A 14,876-nucleotide genomic window follows, 5' to 3' on the forward strand; every position below is an offset into this window, starting at 1 on the left:
AGCAAAGGAATTTCATTCTGCAGCTGCAGCTGTTTGAAATCCAAGTCTGCCCTGGTGGTCATGCTGCAGTTTCTGAACACCATCTTCATTTTCTCCATGAGCTTCTAAAAAACAAAATTTCAATTCCTTATTAAAATTATCATTTCCACAACTCACAGGTTCAAATCCAGCCAAGGTAAACAGGTGAACTACAATGAGAAAGTGTTTACATCTTGTGAAAAGCTGGTGTTCTTGTGATGTGTTAGGCCCTGCTCAAAACTGCAATAAACTGAAACCTGCATGAAAGAACATAAAAAGAAACCACAAGAAGTGTTATTTCCCTACTGCTAATCCTGGACAAGGAATTAAGTTTAAACGTTCTGTAGAATAAACATGAATCTTACACTTTTACCACCACAACCCCTTAAAGAAGTGGGAGACCTCGGGCAGGACTAAACACACAGTGAAAACAGTCAAGTCTGGACTTTTCTTTCTGTTCTGAGGCTCAACAGAGAACCTCAGACCTCCCTCTGAGTACCAGATTAGTCCATTCTGACAGCATTAAATGATGCAAATGCACCCTTTATGTTTTGAAATGAAACAGAGGGAAAATCTGACGTACCAAAGAGTGCCTATTTGCTTGTCACATATATCTGGAAAACTGTTCTCAAAGATTGAAAATGAAAAATTTAAGGTGTTGATTCAAAAGCAAAACTCAAAAGTTTTAAGACCTAACAGTCAACTGAAAGATGGGAGTCAGCTAATTCAGACTGCACCAACTGGGCTCCCCTCAGCCTGAACACTCTGGCTTCCACAGGAGCTCTAACAGCTCCAGGGCTGGTTTTGTCTGGAACAGCTCCACACTGTGGATTCAAACACACACATGAACAGGAGATGCAAAGCAGAAGCACAGCAGAAGTCAAAGACATATCTCACCATAGGCCTAGAGACCCAACATCTATAATACGAGTCTGAAGCATAAAAACAACACTCTCTTATTCACTGATTGGGAGCAACACCTTTTAAATTCTAAAAACAGTTTTGTATTTATTCCTCCTCTAGGCTGTAAATGTAATACTTGTGACTTCTACAGGCAATCACAATTTATCTTCAAATACTAGAAGTCAGAATTATCTTCTCATGGATGAATGTTAACTTCTATTGATCTCTCAAAAACGTATTACCATTTAAATCAATTGTTCTGCATATGTCAAATTTATTGTAAAGTTACATAAAGTAATATATATTAATAAAAGTCCTGCAATCCAGTATTATGAATTGTTCAAGGCAATAAAGATGTTAGCAATAACACTGACCTATCTAAAAATGAAAAATGCTGATTGCAGTAATCCTTCTTTAAACAGAAGATAATGTATTAACAGTTTTTACTCCTAAACGCTGATAAGAACAATAAGATCTCAGAACTGTGATTACTCCCAAGAAAAATTGTCCATATTTCCAGTGTTCATATCATCCTTTTAACAGGCAGATCCTCCAGAATCTGTGGGGAAAACTATGCCTTATATTTAGCATACCCCAGGACTCCAAATTGAGCAGGTTTTTTATGAAATGAACTAGAAATGTTGAATTTAAAGAAATCTATGAAAATTTAACCCATTAACTCTGTAAATTTTCACTTTAAGTAACTCACAGCACAACAAAACATCATTTCATATATCTGCAAAACATTTCTGGGCATCAGTCCTTGCTCCCAGATGACCCTGACTTCACACCAATGAACAAAACTAATCCATGAACATGTAATTTCATATCCTGTTGTCTGAAAAAGTTGTTTTGGTTTTGTTTGTCAAAACAACTGGCTCATTAATGAGAGCCTGAGATGCCACTGACCTTCTCTAATGGTGCCTAGAAGCACTGTCCACATTGCTGCAGCATTGTTAGGGATTTGTTCTAATCTGACCTTTTTTCTAGCCCTGTACATGACATGCACTCTTGGCATCCCTTGACAAAGCATTTATCAAAGTAAACTTGCACTGTTCAGGGCAGCAGCGTAGATGGCATTGTAGTACAGTCTGTGCTAATCATCACTAGTGGAAATGAATTTCAGAAACATATTTATTCATAGTGAAATCTTTCACTGCTCCAAGCTACCTGCACCTTCTCCCTTGGCAAGACTAGGCACACCATGTAAAACACCAAAGACAAGATGCAGAAGGAAAAACAAAGTACTTGTAAATGCAGTTGTAACAGGATGAGGGAGAAAACTCCACAAAATCCCAGGAAAATGAAAAGAAGTCAAAATCTACACCAATAGGTATGGAGAATGTTGCAACATAGTGTGAATCTGAAAATCTGCATTATTATACACACAGTGCGATATACTTATTTTAAGTGTGCAATAAAAATCATCAAATGAACCATAGACTATATTTTCTTTCTGCTAAGAATGTCACTTCAGATACCCAGAACATATTATTTTCCTTGTAACATACTGACAGAACTGCAACTGCATCTATACATTCATTTTGCAGCTTAGAGAGTTTAAAAAAATCCTTGCCTAGACTCAGATGAAGACACAACCACAAAGGTAAGTCTTGGGAAGCTCTGTGAGCATATGAAACAAGAGGGGGATTTTAAACATGTGTTTTACATTTGTTACTACTTTGCAATTTTGAAATCCAAATTCGTTTCCTTAATGACATAGAGCCATCATTTAAACCTGTTGGAAAAAATAACTTCCAGCAGATTTCAAATATTCCAAGTGTACAAGAGAGGTGACCATACATGTTCAGTGTCCCATAAGGAAGGTCTGAGGCTGGATGCACCAACTGCAAGACCAAGGACCTTTGCCCTCCCAGGATCTCACAGAAGCACCACTGCAGCAATATGAAATTGATGGACACATCCCTTTTGGTCAGGTAAAGCTGGTTGTGGAATATAAAGCAGCATAAACTGAAGCTCTCCTTTTATAACAGAGCCACAAATGCTGAAGACTTGTAAATTAAGTTTCGTGTGATAAGGAAAGAATTCTGATAATCAAAATAGCAAACAGAGATGTCAGTATAGGTGACAAAGATGTTTAAGTTACCACAGAGGTGGCAGAGCCCTCTACTGCAACAGAAAATTTTAGATACACCTGTAAGGCTGCTGGAGTTAATCCCAATATCTACACAGATGTTACCATCTTCAGAAATGCTTTGGGACTACTCATTTGATCACATTCAAGCTGTTGAGACATTCCATACCAGGTTACATCACTCTCTCCTGCATGCTTACTGTTTTATGCCACACAGAGATACTGTATGGGCAAAGTTCACAAAGTTACAGGAAAAAATCACAAATCAAGGTCTCCTGCAGGTTTAAGTTCTACCCCCTACAATTTCATTAGTGCTCAGGAAGAAACACTTTCAGCTACTGAGAAAGTATGAGTGAAAACTCTGATTTACACATCTTGCTCTGAAGGCTGTTGTCAGTATGAGATTTAAAGATCAACCAAGAAAAATCCTTCTCCACTGAAATATTCTAGCAGCCCCAAGGCCAAATGAACAAATAAAAAACTATCAGGATAATTTACACTAAAAAGTAAGAAATATTTTAAAGATATATTTGGGGAGGGAGTGCAATGAGACACCCATCTTTCTTTGATTTAGGATGTCTTTAACCTTGGAGTCTTAGCAATTTTGGCACAAGGATTTTTCATTCAAATATGCAGTATGAAAAGGCAAGATATGAAAGCCATTTGATTATTTTTTTTCTACCAAAAAAGCAAATATAGTACTGATGAAAAGTTGAGCAGTACTGAAGAACAGTCCTGCATCAGTCTAGAGAAAACAAAATTATGCACAGAACATAATAATATAACAGAAATGTTTGGTTTCGGTATTATCAACAAATTCAACAGAATTTAAATACTTGCAAAGGCATGCACCTTCTGATTCTTTGCCTAGATTCACTGTCATTTTTGCTGTAATTGATCTTTTAGCACAATTCTGTTCAGCTTCAGAGATGCCTTCAGAGCTCCATAGACAGCTGGACAAATGACAATTGTATGAGTTTTCCTTTTTCTTATTTCCTGGGAAGCCTCTGGGCAGCAAGTCAGAAACATTCCAAAGTATTCACAAGGGAGAATAATTTTAAGGCAGGGAGACATAAAACCCTGGAAAGAAATAGAGTATTTCTCTATATAATATTGTGTCTGGAGGAAAGAGCTCTGTTGCAACAGGAACAGAATGAAATTAGGCAATACAAAGTCAAAGAAGCCAGTCTTAAAAATTCCTGCTATGACCTATGGAAAATCTTGCAAAAACACTGGGGATGGCCAAAAGGAAAACTCCAGGCCCATCCTGGGGTGCTGAAGTCCCAGCTCCAGCACTGAAGCAAAACTGAGACATTCTATGCCACTGCTGCCAGATGGTTGTTTAAACTCATCTCAAAAACTCTAGCTGGGTATCAGAGCGCTCTTTCCTAAAAAAGAGCAGCATTTTCCTAACACACCATTGTTTATTTTGGGGGTACCTTCCCAAGTGACGAAAGGCAATCCCCACTCTCAATGTACAACGTACAGAACTTTGCAAACTTTTCTAAAATAATCTAAGTCAATTCCTTCACGCATTCCTTAAAGGTGGAATGTCAGCTTTACCTTTTATGTTGCTTTCCTCTAGACTTTACAGTAGATCTTCATCTTCTCCAGAATGGCACCACAGAGCTAAAAAGTTACTCCAGCTGAGGACTGGATGCACAGGAAGAATCCTGTTTCAAGTTTTACTCCACTTTTGACAAGTTCCTCCATCTTGTAATGACATTTCTGGTTTTTCACAATATTACAGCCCACATTATTTCTACAGGACCTACCTTACCTCCAAAGATACCTTTTAATTTGGCAAGCATTACATTTTATAGTAAATAAATCCTTTTTAATCCTTTTGAGAACTAAAAAGATAAGAAACATATCTTTGCCCTATTTCCCTGCAATGCAATTCTCACAAGAAGATAATGTAGGAAGTTTTATCGAAATCAGAATCTTGTGTATGAGTTGAATCTCCTCACCTACTACACCAGCTAATCTGATACACTTATTAAAAAGCAGTGGTGATTTTTTTTTTCCTCCACTAGGTCACCACCTCTAAGTATCTATTATTTAATCACATAGTATTTTCCCCTGGCCTTCCATGGAATTAGAATTGAGCTGGAGAATACTGAACTGCCTGATCTTCCTTGATTCTGGAAGAAAAATAGCAAAGTCTTAAATAATTACATAAACAAAAACACCATAAGCTAAAACTATATCCAACCTTTAACATCTCAGCAAGGTGTTATTAAACTGAAGAATATTGCCAAAGCACTCATACATGAAAAATCCAAAACCAAAATAAATTTGGTCTAAGCATGAAAGCAGCACAGTTCTGGACAGCCTCTCAGGTACACATGTATGCAAACAGGATACCTAAGGAGCTGTAACACTGTGCTTGATCACTTCAAGAGAGTGTTGTAGGCAGAGTTTGTGTGTAACAGCAGGGAGTGGAGCTGCTGATGCAAATAATTTCATGTAGTTGTGGCATTACCACACTGTTCTGTTGGTTCAACTGTTTCCGTTTCTTACAAATGCCTTCATCAATATTTTGAGAAAATATACATCATGAATAACTTCCCTGAAAGTCCTTACTCTAGAACGATTGTAATATCCCTTTTAAAGGATGGCCTTAAACTCTTTAATTCTAACAAGTGTCAATGTCCTTCTTTGGTCCACTCCATTTTTCCAGGGCATGCTGCTGAATATTTGAAGAAGACGACACCGATTTCTCTGGTAGCTTTATTAAAGGGTTGGAATTATCCTTCACCTTATTCTTTATCCACCTTGAAATTTGTTTACTTTTTGCAAACCAACTGCATAGATGGATAAGGAGACATGAATTGCACAAACAGAAACCACACTGGCCTTGGTGCTGCCTTTGTCTTCCTTCCCGAGTTTTTATCCATAAAATGCATCTGAGTTTTTTCACTTCCTCCTAATGAACGCAGGTACTTAGGGCAGAGAAGAGCAACCCAATGTGCACCATCTGCAGAGATGATGTGTGAAGAGCGTCTCATAATTTTGTTTTAATCCTTTGGCATTATTTATCTTTCTTAAGCTCAACTACTCTAAAAAGTTACGCCTCACTCACCACTTTGAGCACAGCTATAGTCCATCAGCTCACTTCAACCAAATTATTTAGATGTACAGATTATCACACCAACAGCGCCACTGCACTTTGAAATCCAATGAAAAGCCAAAGAATTTGAAATTGAGACAAGAAACACAACTGGTGTTTCACAGGAAAAAAAAAAAAACAAAACAAAAAACAAAAAACAAAACAAAACAAAACAAAAAAAAAAAAAAACCAGCAAATTTCATTTTCCTCAGCTGCCAGTTAGGAATGTCTTCAGGAGCACATATTATATATAATCTGGGCTCCGGAGGCGGCCGTGCGGTGCGGGCACAGGGCTCCCTCCGGCCCGCACAGCCCCAGCCCAGGCGGGGACAGCCCAGCGCCTCCGCCCCTTCTCCGCCCGCCGAACTCCCCCGCCGCTCACCAGCAGGGGCACCCCGAAGGTCACCGTGCGGCTCCTCCGCAGCCTCCGCAGTTTCTCCATTCCCCGCTCCCGCCTCCGGCCCGGCCCCGGCGCTTCCGGCGGGACGCGGCCCGTCCGCCCCAGCGGCCGCTCCGCCGGGCGCCGTGCCCGGGCACGCGGGTTCCGCCCCTTCCCCGCACATCGCCCCACATTCACACCCCCCTCAGCTTTCCCTCTGATGGACACGGCTGAGCAGGCCTAGTCACGGACTGTGGCCTTTCATTCTGTACCCTGCTTTCCTAAGGAAAGGAGATTGCCGGCCGTGATCGTCTGTTTTTCTGCAGTGCTATCCTTTGTCCCAATCAAAATGAACCAAAAAAAAACCCCAACAAAAACCTTTTCAAAACAAAATTGGCTACAGCAGCGCTAGTGAACTGCCTTGCTCTGATATTTAGAGCCGATGGTTTTTCATGCCTGCCAGGGATTAACTGTGCTGTGCTGTCCACCCCAGCACATCTCAGCTGCAGCCACATTATTGTATATACAATAATGTATTATACTGTATATATATTACTGTAGCCAGGGGTTCTGCCCTGTCCTGGTAGCCTGTGGCAGAGTGGAGACAGGAGAATGTTTGGTCCCCTTTTACAAACCTCTGGGTCACTACACAGCCCCTTCACATCCCCAGTCATTGCTGGTGGTGTGCAGGACAAGGACAAGGTGGAACAAGGCACCTGCTGCCTCAGCTCAAAGGGTAATTTAACAACATTTGAAAATGGAACATTGATGATCCACTCCTTCGGTCTTCTCCGTTAATCAAGGAAGTGGTAGAGGTACATAATAAAGTTTTCTCACAATCTTAATACATATATACAAACTAAAATGAGAATAAAATCAAATACATATAGTAAGATAAACTAATATTATTGCAATCCAGTGTCCACTGACTTGTTCTGAAAGGCCTACTGGTCTAGAGCAAAAGAAACAGAATTGAAGAATAAAAAAAATAGCATAGCAGGAAATTACTTTCTTGGGTACCTCAGTAACACAAAGGCAACATGGGTCTGAATTCCAGAGATGCAAGCTCTCAGCTTTATAGCAACCGTATTTCTCTGGATGCATTTACCATCACTACTAGGAGGCAAGGGAAAGAAGAGTGAAGAAAGCTGGCAGGTGTAAGGCTAAGAGGAACACATTTCAGAAGGTCTTTTTCAGACTACCAGGCAAAGTTGTTATATAAATCCTAATCTTCAAGCTAAAAAAGTCAGCACAAAAAAATTTCTCTCCAACATCCCCCAAATAGCCCATTGTGGTAATTACTGCCTTTATCCTTATGGTCAGAGAGCTCTGACAAAGGGCAACAGATTAATTTTAGATCTGTCTACTCTGTCCTATCCAACAGCTCATAAAAAATGAAGTTTCCTTTGAAAGCTCTTGCACTCCTTAGCTATTTGGGCAGCTTTAGGAGGCAGTATAATAAAAACACTGAGCACAGGCTCAGTGCTGGGAAACTGCCACAGCCAGGGTGCCCGAAAGCACAACTGTCCCTTCTAAAGAGTTTGAGAAAAATACACCTCAAATCACTACAGACTTCTGAAGAGGAAGGCAACTGACCAAAAAGAAATAGGAAAGATTAATGTCATTAAATTAAGGAAGTTGCTACTATAGATGAAGACATGCTGAGAAAAGAGGTTATTACTTACTTCTCTCCTCTTATGACTTCCCTAGAAACAGTTTGGTTTGTACTTCTAATATTCCAGTGTTACACTAACCTCACCTCTAGTCTTACTGTCCCACCTGAATACTTTTAGGTCACTCCTAGAGACATAACCCACAGCTGCTGATGCCCAGGTGCAGAATTGGTGCCCTCTCATCCCAGCTCTTAAAAGGACACCAAAAGTCCTGGCTGAAAGAAGGGTTAAGAGTTTGTTCCATGTGGTGGGGTGCTCTTGTTAAGATTCACACAGTGTTCTTTTGTTTTCACTGATAACTGCTGTTGGTTTTTAAAATTTTCCATATGGTGTTACAGAGAAATCAGCAAGAGAAAGTAAATGTGTAACTAAATACAAGTATTATATAATTATATAATAACAACAATTTTGTAATAATTGGAAGGATCATAAAAATCCCCAAGACAAACACGCTGTGCCAGAGATGAACAGTAAATTAGGATTTTAAAATGTCTTAATGTTTAATAATCTAAAATGCTGTTAAATTACAGAGGTAAAGCCATTATCAGTAAATATTTTATTTCCACAGTGTCACTTTGTTCTTTTCATTATTGGTTGATAAGTCACCTTGAACAGAGAGGGGTAGGGAGAAACAGTTTGGAAGATTGGAATATGTTCTGGGTTTGATTTACAGCAGAGATTTGATGCCTCCTTGATGTGACCCCTACTGTCATAAACAGATAAACATAAAAGTGGGTAAACAAACATCTGGGGGGTTTATGACATTCACAGTTTGCCCCAAATGTTGTTCCCAATACTTCAAGCACATATCTATGTTCCCAAGTAGGCTAAATGTGGTTTTCTTGTCCAGCCAGTAAACACAGCCAGTTTTTACTTTGTGAAGTACTGTGAGAGGGTATTCTGTGTGAAATGTGCCTCTGGAGTCCATATCCTAGATGAATACATGACGCTTCACCTGAAGGTCAGGTGCAGAGCAGAAACACAAGGTGATGGCTGGCTGGCTTTTATCACAACAAAGGGAATGAGGTGTTTCTGACTGCAGTTTCCCTGGCCTAGACAAATGCTCTGGGAAAGCCTCTTCTCACTTTCCCCCTGAGAAGGACCTTTAAAATTCATTGCCCATAATGTGCTGCTGGCTGTTGGCAGAAACCTTGGGACCTTCAGACACATGAAGCTTGCAATGCTGCAATGGTTTAGGCTGCAATGACCATGACTGCAGGGCAATACAGAGTGAAACAGTACATTGTGCAATATGGTTTCTGGGCAGTGGCATGGAGATCATGATGGAAATCTTATTAGACATCCCTGGACAAGCCATACTAACCGAGATTGGTATTGGACAGGTTACCAAGAGCTGCAGAATTGCTCACAATGCAGCACTGGCTGTAGGTAGACAAGGTTAATAAGGAACATGACTTTAGTTCAGTACAGAGCTTGCAGCAGTTTGTACAGAGAGTGAAAATGAGAGGCATGTTGTAAAGGTTTTGTTGCCTAAACACACATCAGTTCAGGAGGCAGTGGAACGAAGCCATCCTGTGAGTTACATTTCCATCTAGTAGATCTTTCCAGAGCCTCCTGCTTCACTGAGGGCATGCACATATAGCAAACCTTTAAACCTTGTCTGTTCAGACATGATGTACCTCATAGCTGAGACCTTCAGCCCTGAAACCACACACTCCTGTATACCTGAGCTAAAGAAACAGCTGGTTGGACTTAGCCTGTGTTTGCAACAAAAAAAGGAACCATCACCATCTTGACAGCTTGTAGCTCTCTCTGGGTGCAGGGTGGAAGTTCTGACTTGGCAGTAGCTGTTGAGAACACCATTTCTAAAATGGCAACTCCCTCTCAACTCACTGCCTGTTCCTTTTTCATCCTCCTTTATGTAGCCGAGAGAAGTTGCAAGGGAGAGAGGGGGTCTGGATTTCCCCTTTGATTCTTTCCTACAGCTTCTGACTAGAATTCCTAGTGAGGTAATGGAATGGAAGAGTTAGTGTACTTGTCCTTTCCTCATTCTGTGCTTTCTTGTCAGCTGTCAGAATTAGCATAAATACATCCAAGGATCAGATTCTTGTCAGGAGCCAGCTTGCAGAGGCCAGTGAGCCAGCTGTACCCATTTTTCATTCCACTGAAATAGTGCACACAGCGGAAGGCACCATGGTGGCCCATGCATTGGAAGGGTCATCTATGCTTTCCAGATGTGGCCCTAAGTTTCTCCCTCCACCTCCAAAAAGGGAGGAGAAAGGAGCAGGTTGACATTCTTTGGGTTCACCATTTGTTTTTTACCTTCTTGGGTTGGCTCAAAAATAGGCCAGGGAAGGATAGCTCTGAAGACATGTTTTATGTCTGTGAGTGCAGGAGGAAAATCTGAAGGAAATACTGACCTTCCAAACAGATTGACTCTCCTCTCCCTTGTGCTCAGGAAGGCCGTTTCCCCAAATACAGCCAGCAAATGTCAGCTAGGAGAGAGATTCCCCAGGAAATCTGGGGGAAAAAAGGAAACCAGGAACACTGCCTAGGATTAGGAAAAGTGAGAGGAGTCTGTGCCAAAAAGCACCAATATCGTCAAGTAATCGCTGCATCTACTTAGTAGCTGCCTCTAATCACCACAGCCCCATGCTCTTTTTGACCCCAAAGAAAAGCCACAGTAACACATTCATTTGCTAGATTCTTTGTTATTATTTTCAAGAGCAGGACAGTCATTCAAGCTCTTAAATTTGAGTATTGAAAACAGGTGGTTGTAGAACAGGAGCACCTTTCATTTGTCCTTCACATGAGTTAGAAACCTGATAATTACAAAAGGGCTGGATCTGAGTGGAGTTTGTTGCTGGTCTAAGAGATGAGAAGGTTGAGTTCTGGCTCTAGTTCCTTCACTGGTTGTGGGCAGGTGATTTGTCATTGGGGAAGGGAAAACCCAGCTAAAATAGAGAAGAGACTGCTGGGCTTAAATGGGTAGAGAGATAAAAAGATAAAACAGTTCCAAGAGAAGGAACATCACAGTATGTGCACTCTGCCCATACACATGCTCTCATGCCTGAGAGAGTCAGCAGTTCTCAAAGATCATGGAGGCTCCTGGAGGAAAATACAGTTTAGTCACCACAATCCTCAGTTCTGTGTTGAGGTTCACAGTCATTATGCCAAGCAACTGTAGTGGCAGTCCTTGGAAAAGGGACTGAAGCAGAAAGGGTCTTCCCTCCTCTGTGTTGTCTGTTGAAAAGAGAAACCGATGTGTGTGAAAGGGTGTGAGAAATAAATAGAACAAGAGAGCAGGGATGTTATTTGGGGGCAAACTGGGCACTTTAGACCCGTGTATGTCTACAGGTTCGTGATGTGCCTGAGGCTGAGGGGGCTGCAGAGGTGGAGGGGGACTCCTCATCCGTTGTGTCCCCTTGTTCCTCCTTGTGGAGGCCAAGGCTGATGTGGCTCTGCAGGGCTGCTGGGGTCAGCCATTCCTTGGGGAGGCAGCTCTGGAGGAAGGGGATGCACGAGCTGAAGTAGGCCAGGCGGTTCACCCAGCGGGGGATCTCTTTCCCACATAATATCTGTGGAGTAAACCAAAAAGCAGCATAGTTAATAGTACCAAAACAAGCATAGAGGCAATGTCATCCCCACCCACACCACCTTCTCAACAGGGCCAATTCCCTGTTGCTCAGAACAGAAAGGAGCATCTCTTGCAGTCAGAAACAGCTGTAACTGCCAACATCCACACACTGCACAGGGACCCCCGCCAGCCATAGGCCTTGTCAGCATCAAAACATAGACAAGGAAAAACAGTTCATGACCCTCAATGGTTTTGGTTAGTCTGTTCTCCAGGCAGTCCATGGGTAAAAGAACAGGCCTGCTGGGGCTTCTCTACCAAGAAAATGACATTCCTTTAGCAAGTAGCTCAAAAAGTCTGGAAAAATATTTAAGCTGTTGCTGGCCAGACTTGAGAAGCCCAGAAGCTGAGTATGACTAGGTGGATGGAATGCCTGAGAAGCTGTTCTTGTTGCTCCCTTTTCTTCCTTGGGCTGGCACAGTGGTGCAGTCAAATTGCAGTATCTGGGGGTCCTTTTCCTATCCTACCATACCACTCTCTAATTTCTCCTCATATGGTATTTCCTAATATGGGGGGAAAAGCAGCAACAATAACAGCAAAAACCCACTCCGACTCTCCAACCTAGGTTGTAAGTATTCTGTTCCTGATGCTCCTGGCACTGATTTGGATTACACTGTGCTAGCACAGATACTGTTTTCCAAGGTCATATCAAATTCAGCACAATGAAACAACTTGATTTATACTGCAGACCCGTTCTTCTGTAGCATTTAACCATGCAGACATACAGGTGCCAGATTTTAATAGCTGTATCTGGCTTAGACCACATAAAGAATGTTTCCCTTTACATTTTACTATATCCCTTACCAGACACAGAAGAGACATGGGGAACTGATCAGCAGGCATGCCTCAAGAGCCTGTCTTTAGTAAATTTACTGCCTGTGTATAGGGCCCTACACTGGTATACTAGAGCCTAAAGTCTGTACCTGAATAACACCTGAATTCTCCTTCCCTCCCTGTGTTATTTCCCATGGAGCAAGAGAGACAGAAACTCCACCTCACAGACCTTGTCCCACAAGTTACATGAACTAGTGGTTCCAGGGTTGTCCATACTGTACCTTTTACCAATACTAAATTCCTCTGCTCTTCCTCCCACCCTCTTTCTGACTAAAACTACATTTAATTTAATACTAAGTACTGCAAAAACTCAAAATGTGTTTGTCTGGAGTCCACTAAGAAGATGATTTAGCAAGAAGTCTCTTATTGGCAAGGTAAAGTAGGGCTCAGAGGTTTCAAGAAGTTTTCAGGGAGAATGGAACCTTTTCTAGAGGATGAGCTGTGCTGTGTTACAGCTGTTACAGCTGACGAGCAGCCCCTTCCTGCATATGGCCTGGGCAGAATGCTCCAAACCCCACTCCAATAGTCACCTTGAGCATAAGGGAATTAGCTTGCTCCAACAGTGTGGCATTTCCAATGAGGTGTGGAGAAGGCAGCAGACCTGTGACTCTGCTAATTTGACTACAGAACTCACTTCATTTTGACATGCATTGTTTAAAAATCAATGTGTGAAATTGGAGACATTATCATTAGGTATCAGACAATGAGCAGAGCCATTTAGCTGCTAAAATTACTTCCAAGCATAGACTGTTCTTTACCTAATACACTCCAAGGACTTCTATTTCAGCTCTTACCAATGCTGCATTCCAGTTAACCTTAGACACAGCTAAATGCATCTGTATTTTTGAAATTTTTGATCTGGGGACAATTACTTTATTAACAATTTTTCATCTCCATCCAGATTCCCTGATTTCCATTGCTAGAGCTGTTGCCTGAGCCTATAAGTGGATAACCTCTCCAAATATGCTTGAGACTCATTAATAGAAAATTTGCTGATCCATTTGATTTTCTCACCAGACATACCAGGCAATTTTCACAAGAACACTGTTGAAGTTTAAGACCATATCTGATGTGTTCTACTACTCAGACATTTTGACCCACCCTATACTACTTTGACCTGAGCCAAAGTCACAAATTGCACTACAGCTTCCCTCAGATTTTGTAGCATTCCTCCTTCTTCCTCTTCAGGAACTTAGGCAACATATTGCCATAGAAAATGACACAGTTTAGGCTCCTTGTGATGTATGCATGCATGTGAGTTTAGTTCTCAAGCAGTTTAACGTTTTAATAAAGACTTCCTCCCAGATATTAATAGATAAAACAACCAAACCAGGGTATAGTTCTTTGGAAAATTAGCTGAAACAACAGAAGGTATGATGTCCTGAAATGGAAATACTGTTTTTAAGAGTTGGGTTTATTTTCTAAGCAGATACCCTAGCAACTGAAATAGCACTCCTCAATGTGGAAGCAATGCTGAGATGTCTGCCTTTTTTTTATAGGAGCTTCTTCACCCAGAATGAATCAATAAGGCAAGGAAGAACCAGAAAAAGAATGAAGGTGTGTGGGCATTGGGCCACCAAGCAACAAAGGGCAGTTTGTGGAGCTCAAGAATAATGATGAAGTCAAAGTGGTTTCCCTTACCTCAGTCTTGCTTGTCACATCACCTCTTGTCAGTGTAGCCTCATTACTATTCCACAGCAGAACACAGTGTTCAATAGGAGCAAAAGGGCAATGGCACTGAATGCTACCAAGACTACAATCTGTGTTTTTCACTCCTTGCCATAAAGCATATTGTGCTGGAGCATCCAGCAGTGCTTAGCTAATGGGGAAACATCAAATGAACCTGGCTGCCATGGGATTAAGCCAATTGAGTTTAAATAAAACAGAGCAAGCAAGATGAAGTGGGTGTTTTCTAACTACATATGAAGCCACAGAAAAATCTACCTACTGCAGCTCTTCTGAGACATTCTCCACTGAAAGCCACTCACTGAAACGATAAATTCACTGAATGCTGTTACCATCCATTGTTTCCATCAGCAGAACCTTTTTTCAGATGTTTTTAGAGTTCGAGATTTCACATGGGTTTTCTTCTTTCTTGTCAAAGAATTGGGGTTTTCTCTGTTGAAGGGGATGAACCTGTGCTAGGTCATGTACGAACTCTGACAGGAGATGTAAATAAATAATAAACCGTTACAGGTCAGAAATTGCAGCAAGCACAACTTCTGATTGCCTGAGACCAGGTCTTGCTTCAAGCACTTGGGCGAAGG

At 41.3% G+C, this 14,876-nt stretch overlaps 2 protein-coding genes across 2 annotated transcripts in view; both read right to left on the reverse strand.

Moving 5' to 3' along the window:
- The window catches only part of COX16 (cytochrome c oxidase assembly factor COX16), a 42,801-nt gene extending 36,167 nt beyond the window's left edge, over positions 1–6,634 (reverse strand). Inside the window, exon 1 of the mRNA XM_083862584.1 lies at positions 6,511–6,634. Coding sequence (XP_083718710.1) covers positions 6,511–6,570 — 60 coding nt within the window. The 5' untranslated portion in view covers positions 6,571–6,634. The remainder of the gene's footprint in view (positions 1–6,510) is intronic.
- A 4,842-nt stretch (positions 6,635–11,476) lies between these two features.
- Positions 11,477–14,876, reverse strand: part of LOC310910099 (deubiquitinase DESI2-like) — a gene marked incomplete at its 3' end in the record, with an annotated part of 51,433 nt that continues 48,033 nt past the window's right edge. The window contains exon 5 of the mRNA XM_083862549.1: positions 11,477–11,719. Within this exon, the coding sequence (XP_083718675.1) occupies positions 11,477–11,719 (243 nt within the window). The remainder of the gene's footprint in view (positions 11,720–14,876) is intronic.

The sequence above is a fragment of the Zosterops lateralis genome, assembly GCF_965231275.1.
Source record: "Zosterops lateralis genome assembly, chromosome: 6".
Lineage (NCBI taxonomy): Eukaryota > Metazoa > Chordata > Aves > Passeriformes > Zosteropidae > Zosterops > Zosterops lateralis.